Source organism: Carica papaya, chromosome 6 (assembly GCF_054855325.1).
Source record: "Carica papaya isolate Zhongbai chromosome 6, ASM5485532v1, whole genome shotgun sequence".
NCBI classification, from domain to species: domain Eukaryota; kingdom Viridiplantae; phylum Streptophyta; class Magnoliopsida; order Brassicales; family Caricaceae; genus Carica; species Carica papaya.
Genome location: NC_142314.1, coordinates 2313201 through 2335758, shown reverse-complemented (window position 1 = coordinate 2335758; position 22558 = coordinate 2313201). Strand labels below are relative to the sequence as shown.

The following is a 22558-nucleotide window of genomic DNA, read 5'->3' as shown; positions in this document are numbered from 1 at the left end:
ACACATGCATATACGTATATATAGGTATCGCTGTATTATGTATCCAGTGTACCTATCTGTTTTATATCCCCGAGGAAGAGAAATAAATTTTCTCAAAATTCCCAATACACCCCCTTATTTTCTAGAAAAATACGTCCCCTCAGATTAAGTAATTTACGTTCCTCCCCCAAAAACAACTTATAATTTTCAGTTTAGTCCCAATAATGTCAGCCATTATTGACTTTCGGCTGGACTCCCATTATTAACTCACCCTCGGCGTCTTCTATATTACGTATTCTTAAAATAAAAACGCAGCGTTTTCAGAAGAGAAAGTTTTAAAAAAAGGTAAAACGGCGTCGCTTGAACCACAAGCTAGTAATTCCCTCCTACTACGACATGCGCGTGATCGCGTCGACCACGCCGCTGTACTTGCGCCAGTTGACCCGGTCGGAGCCGCTCGTCAACTTTGGTGTAATATATATAATACATATACATATATATTATAATAAATACATATATATAATACATGCCCAAAGTTTTTTTTAATTTATTTTTTCTGTTAAAAAAGAGTGTTATTAAAAAAATTTAAGACATAAGTTTAATATATGAATCACGTAATAAAACTTAAAATAAATATATTAATTTTTTTATTCCCAATTTACATTTAACTTAATTTTTTAATAAAATAAAAATTTAAATATATTAAAATTTGTAAATTATTATTTTCAACAAATCTAACTAAATGGGGCCATGAAGACCATTTTTACATTACTACAACTTAATACAATACATATATATATATATATGTATTCAAAATACAATTACATACACAAATTATTACAAATAAATGAAAACATAAAATTTCATAGTTCAGAGGGACTTTGGATTTTAATTCTAAGAAACAATCTCCAGAACGCAGCATCTGTTGCCTCGGACGATAGATTGCGTGTTTAAAATCCGAAGAACTGGCAAAAATCAGAACAAGTTTAGATGCTTAAAAAAAAATTTTCAAATTTTTTAGGGATGAGAAGTTGATCAATACCTTAAATTGAACTAAACAGGATGAACATATAAGATTTATTGTATGTATATGTATGTGTACTTACCTTCTTTTTCTTCTTCTTCTTCTCGATGTAGGCAAGTATTTCCTTCTGCTGGGCAAGAGCATCATCAAGTGCCTGCACATTAAACATTCGGAAACACACAACTTACGAATGTTTATTAGAATAATTAAGTAACATGGTTTGATTTATTTGTCGTATACTTTTTTAGTTGCGGATAGCTCTTGTTCGAGGGCACTGACACGACTCAGAGCATTATTCAGCAACTCTTCCTTCTCTGGTGGCAAGGCTGCAGGCTGCATGCTCATGAGCTTGGCCTTGTCCTCCAAATCGGCCATTCGTTTCATCACTGACAAGTACTCAGCTGCGGACACAGCCGGTGTAGGTAACTTCTGGGAATGGCCTTTAAGCATTGTGTCATCATAGTAACCAGATCCAAACATTGCAGCTTCTGTAAGCTTCCTTGGCATGCCGCGGGACAAGCGAACCATGGTGACGATACCCATGATTATCGACAGGACTCCTCCAAAGAGTTTGTTACTCTCCTCAGGAGCCTTGCAGGCACCTTTTATGGGATAGCAATCTGTAGATATAGAGTGAAATTTTGTTAAACCATTCGGAAAAATGTGATTTATATAAATAAGTATGAGAAAGTATTTTAAAAGATAAGTTATCGCTAGATAGTACTTTAGTTTGAGTACAGGTATATATAAGCATTTGAACAGCTTTTATCCAGTACGTGTAACATAATTAAACCTAATTTATGATTATAATTAAATTCAAAATATTAAACACTGAAATAAAGAGTCTTATTGATTTGCAAATTATTATTTTCAATAATACATTCTCTTAAAGCATAATATATATATATATCAGATTAACCTGTAGGAAAAGCACAAGTTTGATTCTTCAATGATGTAGGCCAAGTAGTATCTACAGTCTTGTCGACCATTGGAATGAGTTTTTCATAGTCTTCTGCAATCTTGCTCTTGTTGATGGGAATCTGCATTTTTTCATTGTTGTGAAAACCATGAAGTGAACATATATATATATATATATATGTATGTATGGACAAGTTTCCATCTTGATTCAGATTCTTACATCTTCAACAACTAGAGAAAGTGTTTGATGCTCGCCATACTTGTGAGTGTTCATAGCCATGTCAGAGCTGAAAGAATCAGTTCTCTGCGTTTTACACAATACCCATCAGATTCTGGACGACTATATCCAAAAATCATAAGATGAAGATTGAAGAGTAGAATATATAGATATACATTATATAAACTATTACAGATATTTATACTTCTACAAGCAAGAAATTTTTAAAGAAACAATGATACCCTTGAATATGGTTTGCCATCTTCAGATATTGTCTTCTCCTCAATGTCTGACAAGCTTCTCCTTGAGCATTTGCCTTCTCCATTTTGAACCATCTGATTCATCAACATGGAAACGAAGTCCCATGAATCTCCCATTTGAATTATCAAATCCATTTTTACAGCTTATGAAACAATTATCTAATTCTTACCCTCATTATTTCTGGATCATTCCATGGACCCTTATCCGACCTCATACAACCACCTTTATCAGCACAAGTGCACGAGCCACCCAAGAAATCTGGCAACTCACTGGAACAAAATCAAGAAACAAGAATGCCATGAGATTCTCTTCGAGATTTTGATCGAAACCCAGTAAAGGTGTTACCAGATTCTAATCATTTATAGGTCAATCAAGAAAGAAGAATTTAGGACTAATTCGTATCGATAGTGATCGTACCTAGAATCGATTATTTCAAGCAGTTTGCACTGGTATTTGTTGCCCAAGACCTAGAAAATTACAACCATATTCTTATTCTTTTAGGTCCCATTGGAATTTAATTGAAATGTGAATTGGATTAGGTAAGTATATGTTAGGTATTTACATGGATTTTTGCTGTGGTCTTGGGATCAAGGAATGATTTCACTGTGTTCCATAGTAGCCTGAATCCAGAACCGGCATTGATGATGAACATCCGGTTTAGTGTCTACGACCAAGTAGAGCATCGAGTTAATGTTAATTAGGTAAAGAAGAAGAAAAAATTTTAAGGTAAGGCAACAAATTGAGAAAATTCCCAAGTATATTGATAAGAATTTAACGAGTTAAGAAGTACCTCGGGGTAATTGTCCCCGTCGATCTTCTGAATTCGCTGAAGGAGATCCCTTGCAGCCTTATTGAAGTTCTTTAAACCCTGTAAGATTGAACAAATTTAAACTAAAATACTATCGAATTCAGGTCTGATCTAATGATATTGTAGCAAACAACTTTATTTTTTGGCACGTAAATGATCCAGACGATACAAAGTAAAAACACATACCACTCCTTGCACATCCAAAATAGTTGTGCTCTGATCAATATGTTTCTTGGCTGCAATGGAGCACCCAGGAAACTTGACATTAAAAGTTTTCTCGAACTCCTTCACATGGTATTTCACGTATCGATCAATTGTTGTAACTTGCATTAGCTTATTTGCATCAACTTGACCTAACCTCTCAATGTAGACTGGTCTTCCATCCTTGTCTACTCCATGGTATCCTTGCGGATAGTATTTCACAACTTCATCGATCTCCTTGAAATCAAAGTCCTTAATAAAGGAGAAATCGAAGAAAATTATTACGGAGAAGAGAATGCAGCATGTTACTAGATATATATATATATATATATATTTTTAAAAGAAAAAGTTGAAGTAAACCTCCAGGATTGTGTCAGCACCAAACTCCTTCCTCCATTGAAGCATGTCAGTCCACATTTGCTTTGCTTTCTCAATGTCGTATTTCCTAGCCCTTAAAAATCTGTAATCATCCAAACATTAAATTTTTACTGTTAAGATAAATATTTTAAGTAATTATTCGAACAAATTATTTAAAAACTTAAACTGATAAAAAATAGACGGAACGAAAAAATAAATATAACCTTAGCATCATATGATGATCATCGTGTTTAGACGGTAGTAGCTCTTCTAAGATGAGTGCTTGGCGAAAGGAGTCCACTGCCTGCAATTCCTCGGCATCAATTACGTCTTCGATTGAAACACTCATAACCCTGCTGTTTCGTCGGCCCTTCTTTGTCAGCGAATTCCTGAACTTGTTCGAGGCATTGATCGCCTTCTTCTTCAATGATCCGAGCCTCGTCTTCTTATCTTCCTCACAGCCTTCCATCTCGGATTTCTCAGTACCTGTAAATATCATCATTTGCGGCATGAAAATTAATCAAAGCAGAAACAAATTCAAAAATTATTTATTCGAAATATTTACTTACCAGCTTTGATATGTCCAGATTTGGTGTCAGCCATGATTAAATAATCTTGGAAGGTTGTTCTATTTTGTTATATACAGGAGATTTTAAGCACTCATACGTACAGATTGCTGAAAATTAGTGCTCTCAATTATATTATACGTACACCTACGTATGCATAAAACCACATTCTGCATATCAGTACATACAATCTCTTTAACTCAATAAAATTGAAAATGGTGGTGGGTAAAAAAAAAAAAAAACAAGAACTAGGATTAATTGAGAAGAAGATCAAAAACTAAAATGAAAATTCAAATGAAGCATAAAATGTACTCGATATGTAATTCGATGCAATCGGGTAAGCTTAAAATCGAAAAGGGTTGTCCGGAAAAAAATAAAAAAACTTGAATTGAAGAGAAAATGGAGAGAAAAAGAAATAATTTTTTTTTACCTTTATAAGAAGGGAGTCAAGAGAATTTGGTGAAGAGAGATACAGAGAAATGTATGTATAGATCACCCGAAGGAATTAATATGGCCCCTCAGAGGACAGCTAAAAATGATGTATAGGCTTGAATTATATATAAACAGATAAGAGAGACAGTTCATTTAATTTTTTTTTTTTTTTTCTAAAAAATTTTTGAACTTTTAAAATTTCTATTTGATGATCAAAGCTGGCGATATGCAATCCACTCCCTTCAATTTTTAATATATATATATATATATAAATATATATTTCTTTCTTTTTAACTAATTTTTTTTCCCACAGATTTTCCGGGAAAATTAAGAAGGTAGTTTTTACAGTTAAGATAACAGCTAGAAAAGGAATGCATTGACAAATTGAATAGGGGGTTGTTGGGTAAATTTAATGATATTTATTTATATTAATTACTTATTTTATACTTTATAACTTATAATTAACCCATTTATTTTGTGCATATCTAATTAATGAAATCAATGAATTATGTCAAAATTGGCTGGACCCCATTACCCAATTTTGACCAAGTTCGAGTTGACTCAATTTGAAAAAAAAAAATAATTTAAACTCAAAATTTATTAATAATAAATAATTATAATAATAACTAAAATGATTTGGTTTTTTATAATTAATTAATTAACATAATTATGAGAGAAGGAGGCCACGTATTAAGATTGTAATTAATGCGAGGCACGTCTTATTGTAAAAAAAAAAAAAAAAAAAAAAAAAAACCCTATTTGCTTAGCTTTTCGGATTGTCAAAGTGGTGTTTTGTATTTTGTTAAATTATATTTTATAAATTTGTGGGAAAATATATAAAAATTATATTGTTTTTCTTAGACTTGTAATTTTATATATATAAAAAATAAACTATTATTTCTAAATTTATTATAATTCACAAAACTATTATAAAATTTATTAAAAGATTTTTTCATGTTTCAAATGTAATAATAATTTTAAAAACAATATAAATATTAGGTTGTAAGTAATGATTTGTTTCCTACACTTGTTAAATTAGTTTCTAATTCAATTTTTTTGTCGAATTAGTCTTTATATATATATATATATATTTTAAAAAATTAATTTAATTTAATCTGTTAATAAAGATTAATATCATTAATTTAAGTGTTATGTGTTATATTTATTAACACGTGGAACATTCTGATTAATTTAATATTTTTTTAAATTTTATATTAATTATAATTATTACCATAATTAAAATAAATAATATAGAAATTAAATTATTATTTTAACCATAATTATTACACAGAAAAGAAGAAAAAACTGGTTCTTTATTACACGTGTAAGTATGCATTTCAAATTCATTTTTATTATTAGATTCCTAAAACTGCTGTAGTTTTTTTGTCTGTTTGATTCTTCGTTTTCGTCACTGGTTAAACCCTATAGAGTTCTTCACAGCTAAATTAGAGACTATCAAAGCGGCTCTAAGTTCAGCTCCAGAGCTGCCATACTCTCCGGCTGCTACAGTCAAGACTCAACGTTCTTTCTCCATCAATGATGGCGAATCACTATTTTTCTTTACAGTCGAGACCGAACACTCTTCCTCCATCAATGATGGCGGTTCACTCTTCGTCTCTGTCAAGAACCCTAAAACATCCATTGCACCAAAACTCATTTTCCCAATTCCCCATTTTGCCTCTCAAATCCAATCTGAAACCCGTGAAACCCCTCTCCCACATGGCAGTCGTCCAGAATCCTTCTAAATCCCTGAACCAAGAAGAAAAAACAGCGGAGTTTCACCATTGTTTCACAAAATCCCCTGATGGATTTCTTTGCTGCGAGGGGGTCAAGGTGCAAGATATCATGGAGACTGTCGAGAGAAGACCTTTTTATTTATATAGCAAAGAGCAGATTACTAGAAATGTTGAGGCATATAAAGAGGCCTTGCAGGGATTGAGGTCTATAATCGGTTACGCCATAAAAGCCAACAATAATTTGAAGATTTTGGAGCATTTGAGACATTTGGGATGTGGATCTGTTTTGGTCTCTGGAAATGAGCTAAGGCTTGCTCTTCGTGCCGGTTTTGACCCTAAAAAGTAAATATTTCATACCCTCTTTCACTGTTTCTTTGCAGTTTTTGCAGGTTTACTTTTGTGTATGTATAGACAAGAACATGGTAATTTGTTTACAATTTAGACATGCTGAATGGTGATATTACTTTGGATTGATGTTGAATTTGTAAGATTATGTACACTAATGCCAGAAAATATTATTAGCCTAAAAGGAGGTGTGAACATATGATCTGTTTATCTTGTGACATGGGGATTTGATAAAGACAAAGTCTGTGGAGTTTACTTATGGTGTGGGAAGACTGATTTTCAGCTATCTACCCAATGCAAGAACCGACAGGGCACTGATTAATTCCTTTTCCTCCCAAAGAGAGATGAGTTTGGAGTTGCTGTTGCGAATAATGTGATAGATGTGAAAGATTTGGAGATCATAAGTTTAGATGGTTTCTAAGAGGAATTGTGTGGTAGTGGTATGTGTGTGCCTGGTGATGGAGAACCAGGTGCAAGGGGTACTTTAATCTCTAGTCCTAATTTGGTTGTCTAAAAAACTTTTAGAAAACAAATAGTAAACTTGAGCCTTTTTTTTTTAAAGTCAAATTTGAGCTTTTAAGATTGGCTACATAACCAAATTGGTTCATGGAAGCAAATAATTGGAGGAATACTTCTGTCTTGAAGCAATTTAAAAATAAAAGTTTCTGTCTGGTAGAAGTTTCGTTTTCATTTTCATTTAACCTGGCACTTGATACCTTATGAAGTTCATTTTCTTTGGCAAAAAATCACTAGTCAACTTAAAAGGTGGCTAATTGTTTTCTTTTCTTTTTGTTTGTTTGGTTTTGTGTGTGGATAGCAAGCAAAATAAAAGAAGGCAACTAAGTTTCCAATAGAAGCTTCTGTTTCTTATAAATAAAACTAATGTATAGCCAAGGAGGTAAACAGTATATAAAAATTTGAGGTTTTATATGCTCTAAGCTTCCAATGAAATGTACTTCTGTCTGGATGTTTCTTTTTCCCTTGAAAAATTTATTTTCTGAAACCATGAAAATACTAAAATTACATATATACTTTTTTCAGTTGAAAACTATTCTTTTTGAATATAGATAATGTATAATATTCAAGAGCATCAAGGGGGTGAAACTCATGTACACTGATTTAAAAGTTTATCAAAATATAAACAATGTATATATTCAAGAGCATCAAGCAAGTGCGACCCATGTAGAAAGATTTACAAGTTTATCAAAATATATATAAGGTCTCCAAGATCCTCGTTAGAATAAAGCAGATGATCTTTGATCAAGAAGCTTAGGATTTGGAACCAGGAATCCTTCAAGTTAACAAAGTTATGTTCAATCCTATCAAAAGCCCTTCTGTTTTTCTCCTTCCAAATGACCCGAAAAGTAACTAGAGGGATAAGACTTATCCTCTCATCCCCTTGAATGCCTTTCCTGTTGAAAACTATTGCCAAAAAAAAAAAAAAAAAAAATTTCTTTTTGGCTCTTTGATTCCAATTGTCTGTCTCTTATTTCCTACAATTTCAGATCTTCTCTTTGTAAAATTTCCAATCCTCATTAAACATCTCCAAGACATATGATCATGTATCTAATTTATTTTTATTCTTTATCTGGTTCCCTAACCCCCAAAAAAAAGAATTACTCTATTTTTTTTTATTTGGGCTTTAGCTTGTCATTTTTTTTTATTCATGCTTCTATGTAACTTAGCTCCTGTAAGTTTAGGAAGTTACTCTTTTTTGGGATTAACAAACAATACCAGTTGACTTTACAATGTTGGCAAAAAAAGTGTTCCCTGAATGTGTCATTGCTTTAGAAACCAATTATAAACTGGATATTATCTTTAGGCTTGCCAGTGCTTTTCTTAAAAACAAATATAAAAATCTGATGAAAGACTCAACAAACCTTGCTTTGTTGGTAGGCATCTGCTTGGGACTTATAATACCTATAAGTTGAGTTGACTTGATATTCCATTTGCAAAATGAGCGACTAATTCAATCTAGTGTTATTTTCTTAATGGCAGATGCATCTTTAATGGGAATGGGAAGCTTCTAGACGATTTGGTTCTAGCTGCCAAAGAAGGTGTTTTCGTTAATATTGATAGTGAATTTGACCTTGAAAACATCATAGCAGCTGCAAGAATTGCTGGAAAGAGGGTTAATGTTTTACTTCGGATAAATCCAGATGTGGACCCACAGGTATATTGCAACTCTGGTTTAGACATATAGGTAAAATAATGATTAAATCACAAAAAAAGGCCTCAAGGTTAAAGGATGTTACAAAAACACTATTGTATGTCGACCCTATATTTCAGCTTTCTTGTCAGCAGTGATTTGTATGCCATTTTTATTTAGATTTTACTATGATATCATCTTTTGCTTAACTAATGAAGTCTTAATATTAGTATGAAAATATAGGGTTTTCAAAATAGAGGAACATCTTAGTGATCTCACCCTAACCTTGGGATTGTAAAATTTTAAAATGCTGTCTTAATAAATGCAACTTGGAATTTGGAGAGTAAAAACTTTTTCAACTTGATTATTCATGGATGTAATGACAAAAAGAGACTGGTTAACAGAAACATTCTGATATTGTAGCACCCGGAAAAAAAAAAAAAAAAAAAAAAAAAAAAAAAAAAAAAAAAAAAAGAAAAAAAAAAGGGGGGGCCACGTCAGCAGCCACGTCAGCAGGCCCGGTCAGCAGTCCCGGCCAACCAGGGCCTGCCACGTGGCAAGATCGCGTCACTCCGAAAGGAGCCACGTTGGCGATCCGCGTGGGTGCGATCCGACGGCCCAGATCAATCGCGCGATCGGACGGCCCAGATTCAAACGCACGGACGGCCCAGATTCAATCAAAAACGAACGGCCCAGATTAAAACGAAATGAACGGCTGTGATCAAAAGGCAAGAAGTTATAAATAGAACCCCCACACCAGACCACAAACCCTAACCGCCAGCCGCTCGCCGGAGAAGACGAACCAGAGGCCGACCGCCGCCACCCGCCGCCACTCGCCGCCGCACCGGGGAAATTTCCGACCGCCGATCGAGGTAAATTTCATACCCCCGACTCGTTTTTCCCCGCTGATTCCTCCTATGGCCAAATCGAGGCCGAAATCCCGGCCAAACGGCCGGAATACGCGGCCGAAGCCCAGCGGCGCCGCCGCGCCCCCTCTCGGTTTTTGCCTCCGACGAGGCCCTTCCCGGCCTCCGTTCGATGCAATTTTTATATCACCGTAATCACCATTCTTTTCTCTACAGGTTGACCGGAGCCGAATCACCAAAACACGAACCTCGCCGGAGAGCCGCTGCACCCGAGAGCGCCGCCGCCGGTAAGCTCCGTTTTTCCGTGATTTTTTGGCCCCCCGAGGGCCCTAGGGTTGTTTTCTGACAAGGACCAATGCGAGCGTGGCCGAATTCGGCCGAAAACGGCCGAAAACAGCCAACCCGAGGCGACTCGCCGCCGCCAGCGGCGGCGCCGTCGCCGGAGCACGGCGGAGCCGCCGTGCCGGAGTTGCGATTTGGGCCGAAAGAGGCCCTGGGCCTAATTTGGATTTTTTTTGGAACACGTGCAGGTACTCTTAGTGTGTTTCAGTTTCCCGGGAAAAATTCAGGGAAAATTAGGGACGGCCTGCAGGCGCACTGTGAATCGTATTCGGATCTCGAAAACAAGTAAGGACCCCTCACCCTATTTCCTATCACGGTATTAAAGTTCAAAATGATAAAACGGTATTTCTTGAATTAACGAATGTGTGAAATTGCTTAAGGTGGCTAATGGAGCCCGAGTCTAGTGTGATTGGTGATTTACTGTTATTTGGCCTGTTTTACAGTTTTAAATGCAAAATGAGGTTTGATGTGTTCATTTTACAGATTTGTGTGCATGTACTACGTTTTTATTAATTATGGGTTGAATGACTGAAAAACTGATACTGTATGTTGTCTGTTTGGTATGAATTACGATTTGCTTGTTTAAATGTGAATTGATGATGCTGATTGAGGAAAAGGAAAATGAAAGATTGTGTAGACTGATAATTGTATTATGGGGGTCAGCCTGACTAGATATCCTGGGAGATGGTGGACGGACCAGGTCCGTAGGGAACCCTACCGGGATTGTGGTCTCACATGCCGGACGGGGTATGGAGATCTTATGGTTTTGGCGCCCATACCGGACGGGGTATGGGGACGGCCCGTTTCACCCTCATACCGGACGGGGTATTGAGGTTCATGGTTTTGGCGCCCATACCGGACGGGGTATGGGGACGGCCCTGGAAACTGATTATGAATGTTAAAGGTTAACGGGTAGCGGAACCCCTATGGACCCCCACGGATACTAGTAGGCTGGTAAATGAGAAAAAAAAAGATATGTTGTACAATGATTGAATTACAAGAGGCGTGATAAGTGTTATGTTTTACAGCTTAGATTATTCAATGATTATGATAATGTTATTATTTTTCTCATATTGTTTTCATAAATTCCACCAAGGTAAGTGGATGGTAAAGGTTTTCATGTTAATAAACGAGTTTGTTGTAAATTATGCTCCATTGGTCTTTTTGTGGTTTTCTACCCACCTTTATCTCCGTGACGGTGAGATATCGTGATGTTCTTACTGGGCTAGTGTAGCTCACTCCTTAATTAACCATTTCAGATCAGGAAGACATGGTTCCCGAGCCCGTTCCGCAGGAGGACGACGAAGGGGATGCCTAGAGACTCTGTAGTCATACGCATAGTTTATTTTCGAGTTTTCTTTCTTAGTTAGTTTAACCTTTTATATTTTAAGTACGTTTTTGGTTTTTCGTGTAAGGGATGTTAACTGAAATTTTGATCTCGCTTCCGCATTCGATATATTTAAATACTCATTTCTTTTTAATATTTTCCGGGGTTGTTACAGTTGGTATCAGAGCCGCATTTCCTCGGACCCATCCCTTACACTATAGTCCTTTAAAGAAATACTCACCGATTGGTCGTTACTCAACCATTCCTTGTAAATGCAGGTACACAGAAATGAGGAGAGGAAGGCCCCCACTAAACCGAGCGGCCCAAGATAATTCGCTTCGGGAGGATTTGGACAGATTATATGAGATGGTGGAAGCTCTCGTAGCTGCTCAGCGAAGGCAAGAGGAGAGAAGGGAGTTACCCGGACCTCCCCCGCTAGCGCAGGTTGAGCCCCCGTTACAGCAGGCTGATCCCGAGCCACCCCAGCAGGAGCCTGTTCCTCCACAGTACCACCCGGCACCACAGCCGCGGTACGACCCGGTACCCCAGCCACAGTACTAACAGGTACCGCCACAGCACATTCCAGTGCCCCCACCCCATCAGCAGGCGCCACCACAGGGTCCCCCAGTTCACCCTCAGCCGGCCCCAGTCCCTCTACCTCGGGACCCCGCTCCCTCCTTGATCGACCCCGGCTTCATAGAGAGGTACAAGAGACTGAACCCTTCTACTTTTTCAGGGGGATCCTCTTTCGAAGAGGCCCAATACTGGCTGGCGGAGACTGAGAGAGCATTTGAGACCTTGGGAGTAATTCCTGAGCAGAGGGCTGCCATTGCCTCCTACATGCTGGTAGGGGAAGCAGTACGCTGGTGGGAGCTCAAGCGGGCCACCTTGCCTGTACCAGTTACTTGGGAGCAGTTCCTAGCGGCTTTCCATGCGGAGTATCTCCCTAAACACATCCAACATTTAAAGGAAATGGAATTTGCTCAGTTGGTCCAGGGTAATATGACAGTGTCGGAGTATGCCCGCAAGTTCCTGGAGCTGGGCCGACATGCCCCGGAGACATTGTTGGATGAGGGCCGAAAGGCCAGGAAATTCCAGTGGGGTCTCCGCCCGGCGATCAGACAGCACTTGTTGGTGATGGAGCTCGAGACATATTCGGCAGTCCTGGCAAAGGCGCAGATCATAGAAAGGAGCTTCGACACCCGCCCTCAGCTAGCAGGAAGTTCCCGACCTTCAGCCCCGCTCCGCAGGCCAGCGCCTGCCATGCCTGTCCAACCCAGTAAGAGACCCAGGCCTGCCGCTCAGGGCCCTCCTCAGGCTATGGGGGCAGCTCGTGGGAAGATCTGCCAGTACTGCGGCAGGGATCATGGGGACCGACCCTGCTACCGCCTCAACAACACCTGTCGCATATGCGGCAGTGCCCAGCACTATGCAAGGGAGTGCCCTAGGAACCAGAATCAAGGGAGGCCTCCAATCCAGGGCAGAGTTTACAACCTTACCCAGAAGGATGCCGATGCAGACCCGGACGTGGTACATGGTAAACCCAAGAAGGAAGTTTGTATCCAAGAGATTCCAGTAGTCCGAGACTTTCCAGACGTATTTCCGGATGAACTGCCCGGTCTACCAGGGGACAGAGAGGTCGAGTTCACCATAGACTTACAGCCAGGAACCCAACCCATCTCGGTAGCTCCTTACTGAATGAGCCGCATCGAAATGGAAGAGCTAAGGAAACAAATCACTGAGCTACAAAACAGTGGCTTCATTAGACACAGCATTTCCCCATGGGGTGCCGGGGTTACTTTTGCAAAGAAAGGAGATGGAACGTTGAGACTGTGTATTGATTATAGAAGGATAAACAAGGTAACAATTAAAAACAAGTACCCTCTCCCCCGGATTGATGACCTTTTCGATCAGTTGCAGGGTGCACAGGTCTTTTCTAAAATAGATCTACGATCAGGTTACCATCAGGTAAAAGTGAGAGCAGAAGACATCCCCAAGACGGCATTCCGAACCAGGTACGGACACTATGAGTTCCTGGTTATGCCGTTTGGGCTAACCAACGCCCCGGCCATCTTTATGGATCTAATGAACAGAATCTTCAGAGAGTTTTTGGATAAATTTGTCATCGTGTTCATCGATGATATCTTAGTCTACTCAAAAAGTAGAGAAGAACATGCTCATCATCTTGCCCAAGTCCTCCAGGTACTCAGGGAAAAGAAGTTGTATGCAAAGTTGAGCAAGTGTGGATTTTGGCTCGAGCAAACCGCCTTCCTAGGACATGTTATATCGAAGGAAGGGGTGTCGGTGAACCCCGAAAAGGTTGAAGCGGTACTTGGTTGGGAAAGGCTGACAACAGTTAAGGAAATTCGCAGTTTCCTAGGGATGGCGGGTTATTACCGCCGGTTTGTCGAAGGGTTCTCCAGTCTAGCGGCCCCTCTAACCCGACTCACAAAGAAGAATGCAAAGTTTGATTGGAATGAGAACTGCGAAAGGAGTTTTTCAGAATTGAAGAAGCGACTTACTACTGCACCCGTGCTGGCTCTACCGAGTGGATCAGGAGGGTATACAGTTTATAGTGATGCCTCCTATCTGGGCCTGGGTTGTGTCCTGATGCAGCATGGAAAGGTTATAGCATATGGGTCTAGACAGCTAAAGAATCATGAGAAGAACTATCCTACCCATGACTTGGAGCTTGCCGCAATCATACACGCCTTGAAAATCTGGCGCCATTATTTGTATGGAGAGACCTTTCAGATCTACACTGATCATAAGAGCTTGAAGCACATCTTCACTCAGAAGGATCTCAACATGCGTCAGAGAAGGTGGATGGAACTCCTCAAGGACTATGATTGTGACATCCTGTACCATCCAGGTAAGGGCAACGTAGTAGCCGATGCCCTCAGTAGGAAGAGTGCAGGCACCCTAGCCCATCTGATGGTTTCGGAATGCAGGTCCATTGGGGCTACGCAGCAGGTTCGACTGCAAGATCTGAAGAGGGCCACATGTTTGAGCCACCTAGCAGTCCAACCCGAGTTAATCCAAAGAATAAAGGAAGCCCAGTCAATCGACCCCGCCCTAGTAAACCGCAAGAAGGATGCAGAACAGGGAGTGAACTCAGAATTTCAGATCTCTGCCGACGGATTGATTCGTTTCAAGGACAGAATGTGTGTCCCAGACGACAATGAATTAAAAAGAGACATCATGACAGAGTCCCATAGTTCAAGGTTCGCCATGCATCCAGGAAGTACAAAAATGTACCAAACTATGCGACCCCGATTCTGGTGGAATGGGATGAAGAGAGATATAGCCGACTTTGTATCTAAGTGCTTGGTATGTCAGCAGGTCAAGGCAGAACATCAACGCCCAGGGGAGTTGCTTCAGCCTTTACCGATTCCAGAATGGAAGTGGGAACACATCACCATGGACTTCGTATCGGGACTACCCAAGGCACGATCGGGACACGATGCCATATGGGTAATTGTTGACCGACTCACTAAGTCTTCCCACTTCCTGGCCATCAGAATGACTGATTCGTTGGACAGATTGGCAAGAATGTATGTCCGGGAAATAGTCAGACTGCATGGGGTCCCAGTAACAGTGGTATCCGACAGGGATCCCAGATTCACTTCTCGGTTTTGGAATAGTCTCCAGCAAGCTATGGGAACAAAGCTGTCCCTTAGTACTGCCTTCCACCCCCAAACCGATGGACAATCAGAGAGGACAATCCGTACGCTGGAGGATATGCTCCGAGCTTGTGTCCTTGACTCCGGAGGCCATTGGGACGACCATCTACCCCTGATAGAGTTTGCCTACAACAACAGTTACCAAGCAAGCATCGGCATGACCCCATACGAGGCGCTATACGGTCGTCCGTGCAGGTCACCGATTTGTTGGGAGGAAGTGGGCGATAGAAGATTGTTTGGCCCGGATTTGGTGGAAGAAACCACGTCCAAGATAGTTAAGATCAAGAAGAACATCCAGACGGCTCAGAGTAGGCAAAAGAGCTATGCTGATACCCGGAGGAGAGACCTGGCCTTTGAGAAAGGTGACCGAGTGTTTCTTAAAGTCACCCCCTTCAAGGGAATTAGTAGGTTCGGCAGAAGGGGAAAATTAAACCCCAGATACATTGGACCCTTTGAAATCTTAGACAAGATTGGTACCACTGCCTACAGACTTGCACTGCCCCCTGAGCTCTCCCGGGTTCACAATGTGTTTCATGTATCTATGCTGCGCAAGTACAATCCGGACCCTTCTCATGTCGTGGCTCATGAACCGCTTTCACTCCGAGAGGACTTGTCTTATGAAGAAGTACCGGTCAGTATCACGAACCGAGAAAGCAGAATACTCCGTAACCGGAAAATATCATTTGTAAAAGTCTTGTGGCAGAACCACACGCCTAGGGAGGCGACTTGGGAGCTGGAATCAGAATTTAGGGCCCAATATCCTCATCTGTTTGACCAAGAGTAATGAGGCAAATTTGGGGACCAAATTTCTTTATGGGGGGGAGAGTTGTAGCACCCGGAAAGGAGGAAAAAAAAAAAAAAAAAAAAAAAAAAAGGGGGGGGGCCACGTCAGCAGGCCCGGTCAGCAGTCCCGGCCAACCAGGGCCTGCCACGTGGCAAGATCGCGTCACTCCGAAAGGAGCCACGTTGGCGATCCGCGTGGGTGCGATCCGACGGCCCAGATCAATCGCGCGATCGGACGGCCCAGATTCAAACGCACGGACGGCCCAGATTCAATCAAAAACGAACGGCCCAGATTAAAACGAAATGAACGGCTGTGATCAAAAGGCAAGGGGTTATAAATAGAACCCCCACACCAGACCACAAACCCTAGCCGCCAGCCGCTCGCCGGAGAAGACGAACCAGAGGCCGACCGCCGCCACCCGCCGCCACTCGCCGCCGCACCGGGGAAATTTCCGACCGCCGATCGAGGTAAATTTCATACCCCCGACTCGTTTTTCCCCGCTGATTCCTCCTATTGCCAAATCGAGGCCGAAATCCCGGCCAAACGGCCGGAATACGCGGCCGAAGCCCAACGGCGCCGCCGCGCCCCCTCTCGATTTTTGCCTCCGACGAGGCCCTTCCCGGCCTCCGTTCGATGCAATTTTTATATCACCGTAATCACCATTCTTTTCTCTATAGGTTGACCGGAGCCGAATCACCAAAACACGAACCTCACCGGAGAGCCGCTGCACCCGAGAGCGCCGCCGCCGGTAAGCTCCGTTTTTTCGTGATTTTTTGGCCCCCCGAGGGTCCTAGGGTTGTTTTCTGACAAGGACCAATGCGAGCGTGGCCGAATTCGGCCGAAAACGGCCGAAAACAGCCAACCCGAGGCGACTCGCCGCCGCCAGCGGCGGCGCCGTCGCCGGAGCACGGCGGAGCCGCCGTGCCGGAGTTGCGATTTGGGCCGAAAGAGGCCCTGGGCCTAATTTGGATTTTTTTTGGAACACGTGCAGGTACTCTTAGTGTGTTTCAGTTTCCCGGGAAAAATTCAGGGAAAATTAGGGACGGCCTGCAGGCGCACTGTGAATCGTATTCGGATCTCGAAAACAAGTAAGGACCCCTCACCTTATTTCCTATCACGGTATTAAAGTTCAAAATGATAAAACGGTATTTCTTGAATTAACGAATGTGTGAAATTGCTTAAGGTGGCTAATGGAGCCCGAGTCTAGTGTGATTGGTGATTTACTGTTATTTGGCCTGTTTTACAGTTTTAAATGCAAAATGAGGTTTGATGTGTTCATTTTACAGATTTGTGTGCATGTACTACGTTTTTATTAATTATGGGTTGAATGACTGAAAAACTGATACTGTATGTTGTCTGTTTGGTATGAATTACGATTTGCTTGTTTAAATGTGAATTGATGATGCTGATTGAGGAAAAGGAAAATGAAAGATTGTGTAGACTGATAATTGTATTATGGGGGTCAGCCTGACTAGATATCCTGGGAGATGGTGGACGGACCAGGTCCGTAGGGAACCCTACCGGGATTGTGGTCTCACATGCCGGACGGGGTATGGAGATCTTATGGTTTTGGCGCCCATACCGGACGGGGTATGGGGACGGCCCGTTTCACCCTCATACCGGACGGGGTATTGAGGTTCATGGTTTTGGCGCCCATACCGGACGGGGTATGGGGACGGCCCTGGAAACTGATTATGAATGTTAAAGGTTAACGGGTAGCGGAACCCCTATGGACCCCCACGGATACTAGTAGGCTGGTAAATGAGAAAAAAAAAGATATGTTGTACAATGATTGAATTACAAGAGGCGTGATAAGTGTTATGTTTTACAGCTTAGATTATTCAATGATTATGATAATGTTATTATTTTTCTCATATTGTTTTCATAAATTCCACCAAGGTAAGTGGATGGTAAAGGTTTTCATGTTAATAAACAAGTTTGTTGTAAATTATGCTCCATTGGTCTTTTTGTGGTTTTCTACCCACCTTTATCTCCGTGACGGTGAGATATCGTGATGTTCTTACTGGGCTAGTGTAGCTCACTCCTTAATTAACCATTTCAGATCAGGAAGACATGGTTCCCGAGCCCGTTCCGCAGGAGGACGACGAAGGGGATGCCTAGAGACTCTGTAGTCATACGCATAGTTTATTTTCGAGTTTTCTTTCTTAGTTAGTTTAACCTTTTATATTTTAAGTACGTTTTTGGTTTTTCGTGTAAGGGATGTTAACTGAAATTTTGATCTCGCTTCCGCATTCGATATATTTAAATATTCATTTCTTTTTAATATTTTCCGGGGTTGTTACAGATATCAAGAAAAGGGAACCAGTCACGTCTATAATCCTGTAAAATCTGAGGCAATAATATGGTCCTTTCTCTTATTTGAAAAAGGTCCCTGGTGCTGCCATCATTATAGATCCACAATTTGTCCGGACTGCATTGAGTTACTTGTGCTTTATGATTTGTGTTTTTAAGTTTCGGCAAACCACCACTCCTAACTACCTTTAACATATGATAACCCCACTTTCATGGCATTCCACCCCCCATATTGCACTGTCACTGCCTTCACTGTTATGCCTGGCTTTCTGCTATGTGCTGCTGCATTTGTTTAAATCACAACCAGTGCTTTGCAATCACTCTCAGCAGAAGGTTATTGATCTTCACACATTTTTCACATGCATTCTTAATTCACCGAGGTGGTCTATTTTTGCTATTTATATCTAAGGTTGTTGATTTTTTCTTCTTTTTTGCAGCAAATGAAGATCTAATAGTGCTCAAGTCTTAGTTGAAGTTAATTCATGTTGACACAAAACTATGTGCTTTTATGAGGTTGTAGGAAGAAACTATGAATCTAGAATAAAAATTAATATTGATTTAGATAGAGTACAATGATGAAGAATAATATTAGCCGTACACTTTTAGAGATCTGGTTTGTTTGAAATGAATAAGCTTTATAATTCTAAATATCAAGTTAAATACATCTTCTTCATTGTGGCAATCATCTGTGTGCATATTATTCATGTGTTCCTTCTGTAGGTTCATCCATATGTTGCTACAGGAAACAAGAACTCTAAATTTGGCATTAGGAATGAGAAGCTGCAATGGTTTCTGGATGCTGTGAAGGCATATCCTAGTGAGTTGAAACTTGTTGGAGCTCATTGTCATCTTGGTTCGACTATTACAAAGGTATCTTAGTGACAATCAATGTTCTTCCATCTTTTGATACCTGTTATAAGATGAATCTTGAATGAGGTGCATTAGATGGTGCTAATAGCCTAATCTAATGCATTGCTTGTATACGTTTGTGCTTTGAACTATCATATTGTTCATTTTGGCAAGGATGATGATTTTTTCTTACTCAATGACAATGATCAGCAGTATTTTGTTTCTATTGGATAAGTTTAGGGATATTTCTTTTTTTAAAAAAACTAATGAAGTGACTGCAAATACTACTTTGTTTTTGTGAAGAGAAGACATAAATTAGTATGTTTATACAAAAAGAACTTCTTAACTGGATTTGCCCTTGCTGCTGTATGTCATATGTAATGGTCATATCTTCCCCCTTATAAAGGGAATATTCACATGAATATTATGTAGGAAGCTTTTTGCAAATGGACACGTTTTTTCAAGCTGTTCCATCCAGTCATTGGCAGTTTCTATTCTCCTATTCAACGTTTTATTATTATTATTTTTAATATTATGTCTTCTGTTTCTTTAATATATTATCAAAATATGATTGATTGTTGTCTTTATCTGTAAGATATGTAATGCACAAATGTTTCCTCTGTAAGTATAAGTTGATGGCTCTATGATGCCTTATTGGTATATTATGCTTTTCAGGTGGACGTATTTAGAGATGCTGCAGTTATTATGGTGAAGTACATTGATGAAATTCGATCTCAAGGATTCGAAGTTGATTATTTAAACATTGGAGGTGGTTTAGGGATTGATTATTATCATAGTGGTGCTGTGCTTCCCACACCCAAAGATCTTATTGACACAGTAAACCTTCTCTTCTCTTTTCACAAAATTTGTCGTTATTCACGTGAGAACTATGTGGTAATTTGAAAATAAAAAATTCTTTAGGCTTGTTACGTTCATGGCAGAGTCTGCACACATCTGACAGATAACATAATAGGCCTAAGGATTGTAGTCTAATTCCTAGATATTTCCCATTTGATAGAAAAATTCCTAAGATAACTGATGCATTCTGCATTTACGAAACGACTACTCTGATCTTTGACATTTGAATTTTATTTTAGAGTTGTTAAATTTGTGTTATTTATTACATGATCACAAACTTGGATCCAAAACCAAATAGAAAGGATCCACAAAAAATAAGTATGAGAAAAAATGAAAAATGAGAAAAAAACCCAAAGGATGGGATAATTTTGCATTAATGAGGGGAGAAAGAGAATGTGAAGATGTTTTTCACAAAGAGAAAATCTGTGTTTTCAGAAATGGGTTGCTTTGATAGTTAAAGGAACAAAGTGATCCCATTTTCGGTGGAGTGGGCAAAAAGCCGAAAGATGCTGCATTTAATAGAAGGGGTTTCTCAATCTGGAGTCATGACATGTCTCTCACTAACAGCATTATAGTCTTATATTTTATATAAGATAGAGATTTGAAGCCCTTTACTACATCAAAACGGCTTTTCCAGTTATATCGTGCTCAGCTTCATTTAGTGAGATCTTTTGAAAGATTAATAAGCATAACTATGATAAATTTTGAAAAATAGTTTAAGGTTTTATAGCCTTATATTTTATATAAGATAGAGATTTGAAGTCCTTTACTACATCAAAACAGCTTTTCCTGTTATATCGTGTTCAGCTTCATTTAGTGAGATCTTTTGTAAGATTAATAAGCATAACTATGATAAATTCTTAAAAATAGTTTAAGATTTTAATTTATTGGGCTTGTTTCCAGGTGAGGGAGCTTGTTCTTTCAAGAGACCTTAATCTTATAATTGAACCTGGGAGATCACTTATTGCGAATACATGCTGCTTGGTTAACCGGGTCACTGGCGTTAAAACAAATGGAACCAAAAACTTCATTGTCATTGATGGCAGCATGGCTGAACTTATACGTCCCAGTTTGTATGATGCTTATCAAGTAAGTATTTAACTAAATTACGTTACTGGTTGTTGGTTGTTGTAATGTAGTACTTCCATCATTATGGTGCTTGTAATATTAGTACTTTATCGGGTAATCTAAAGTAAACTATGATGCTTGTAATGTGCGAGAGCATACCTGTGTTGGTGCTTGAAAGCAACGTGCAACATATATCTCTTTATGTCCAGATTTATTGTCTAATGAAAGCGAAAGTGGCGATATACAGTTCAATTTTGCATTGTTGACTTGGGTATCCTCCTTGCCATTATTGATTTCACTGGCTCACTTATACTGTGCTGCAGCATATAGAACTGGTTTCTCCTACATCATCTGATGCTGAAGTTTCTACATTTGATGTGGTTGGTCCTGTTTGTGAGTCTGCGGACTTCTTAGGAAAGGAGAGAAAACTTCCAACCCCAGCTAAGGTAACTGTTATATCCATTAAAGAATTTTAAGAAAAAAGATAGAGTCTCTTTAATTGGATGGTTGGAGCAAATATATATCTGATCAGGAGTTTCTCTTTTTTTCAGGGAGCTGGCCTGGTTGTTCATGATGCAGGTGCTTACTGCATGAGCATGGCATCTACATACAATCTCAAGATGCGTCCTCCAGAGTACTGGGTAGAGTATTTTACGTTTATGTTATACTCATTCTAAGTTCAGGATGTTTCTGTTCCATGGAATATTTTGCTAGAGAAAGTATGGTATATTTCCCTGTTATGTATCTGGTTATAGGCCTAGATACTGAGAGAAAAGAGCTGCAGAATTTCTCTGCCACTTCCTTTATGACCTATTTTGTTTCAGGTAAGTTTTAGGCTTATTGAGAGAGAATCTAACAATTTCTTGAGTAAGAAAGTATATGTCCATAATTTTATTCCCTCCAAAACAACATTGTATAGACAATACATAAGAAATAGTCAACTGCTACCTGGATAAGTGGTTGTTTGAATGAGAAAAATTCAAACACCTAACATCCTAAGATGAATTTAAGCACTTGACTTCCTAAATAACTGTTTTGTTGATTTTGTGCTTATAATCAACTTAAAGATAATGATAAACACCAAAAAAAAAAAAGATAACCAATCTACCATAATATAGTTTTTTTTGGGGGTAAGATATCATCAAACAATTTACAAATTCTTCTTATTCTTCCCATATGCGAAGCATTTATAAAGGATTCTATTGAAAGTTACCATTCTGGTTACTACTTCTGATTCCATTTATTGTTGGTTCACAAGAAATTAAGTTCTGGAAATTTTAAATTGTATTTTCAGGTTGAAGAAGATGGATCAGTGGCCAAAATTCGGCATGGAGAGACATTTGAAGATCATATGCGGTTCTTTGAGAATCTCTGATTGTAGACATCAGCCTTTGAGCGGCTTGAAATTTGGTTTGTCTTCATGAATGCTGTTTCTGAAATCTGGATATTGCTGAATATAGCAACTTTTTTGCCAA

General features: G+C 39.5%; 2 protein-coding genes across 4 annotated transcripts; one reads left to right on the top strand and one right to left on the bottom strand.

Moving 5' to 3' along the window:
* Positions 1 to 700: 700 nt before the first annotated feature.
* On the bottom strand, positions 701 to 4871 carry LOC110810416 (phosphatidylinositol/phosphatidylcholine transfer protein SFH3-like). Of its 3 annotated transcripts, none has more exons than XM_088206329.1 (15): positions 4762 to 4871; positions 4335 to 4478; positions 3990 to 4251; positions 3769 to 3868; positions 3394 to 3660; positions 3190 to 3267; positions 2962 to 3063; positions 2817 to 2866; positions 2569 to 2668; positions 2381 to 2473; positions 2142 to 2225; positions 1923 to 2043; positions 1244 to 1623; positions 1086 to 1157; positions 701 to 944 (listed from the first exon to the last, which is right to left on the bottom strand). In XM_088206329.1, the coding sequence occupies exons 2-15, from the start codon at positions 4366 to 4368 to the stop codon at positions 930 to 932; spliced, it is 1758 nt and encodes a 585-aa protein (XP_088062455.1). In that variant the 5' UTR covers positions 4369 to 4478; positions 4762 to 4871; the 3' UTR covers positions 701 to 929. The 3 variants fall into 3 exon arrangements, with proteins under 3 accessions (XP_088062455.1, XP_088062456.1, XP_088062457.1); XM_088206330.1 differs by having other exon boundaries at positions 4335 to 4501; positions 4762 to 4860; XM_088206331.1 differs by lacking the exon at positions 4762 to 4871 and adding an exon at positions 4644 to 4735.
* A 1256-nt stretch (positions 4872 to 6127) lies between these two features.
* LOC110810439 (diaminopimelate decarboxylase 2, chloroplastic-like) lies at positions 6128 to 22558 on the top strand. Its single transcript, XM_022036628.2, has 8 exons — positions 6128 to 6841; positions 8843 to 9017; positions 19029 to 19178; positions 19833 to 19994; positions 20919 to 21104; positions 21407 to 21529; positions 21635 to 21724; positions 22378 to 22558. Exons 1-8 carry the CDS (start codon positions 6300 to 6302, stop codon positions 22456 to 22458), a joined length of 1509 nt encoding a protein of 502 aa, XP_021892320.1. The 5' UTR covers positions 6128 to 6299; the 3' UTR covers positions 22459 to 22558.

What these genes read in the sequence shown, in the direction of transcription:
- LOC110810416 (XM_088206329.1), bottom strand. Translation starts at nt 4,368, where the DNA reads ATGGCTGACACCAAATCTGGACATATCAAAGCTG. An exon ending in GATCATCATATGATGCTAAG is followed by an intron (nt 3,869 to 3,989) that starts GTTATATTTATT and finishes GGATGATTACAG; the next exon opens with ATTTTTAAGGGCTAGGAAAT. An exon ending in CTTGAAATAATCGATTCTAG is followed by an intron (nt 2,669 to 2,816) that starts GTACGATCACTA and finishes ATTTTGTTCCAG; the next exon opens with TGAGTTGCCAGATTTCTTGG.
- LOC110810439 (XM_022036628.2), top strand. Translation starts at nt 6,300, where the DNA reads ATGATGGCGAATCACTATTTTTCTTTACAGTCGAGACCGAACACTCTT. An exon ending in GTTTGTATGATGCTTATCAA is followed by an intron (nt 21,105 to 21,406) that starts GTAAGTATTTAA and finishes ACTGTGCTGCAG; the next exon opens with CATATAGAACTGGTTTCTCC. An exon ending in AACTTCCAACCCCAGCTAAG is followed by an intron (nt 21,530 to 21,634) that starts GTAACTGTTATA and finishes TCTTTTTTTCAG; the next exon opens with GGAGCTGGCCTGGTTGTTCA.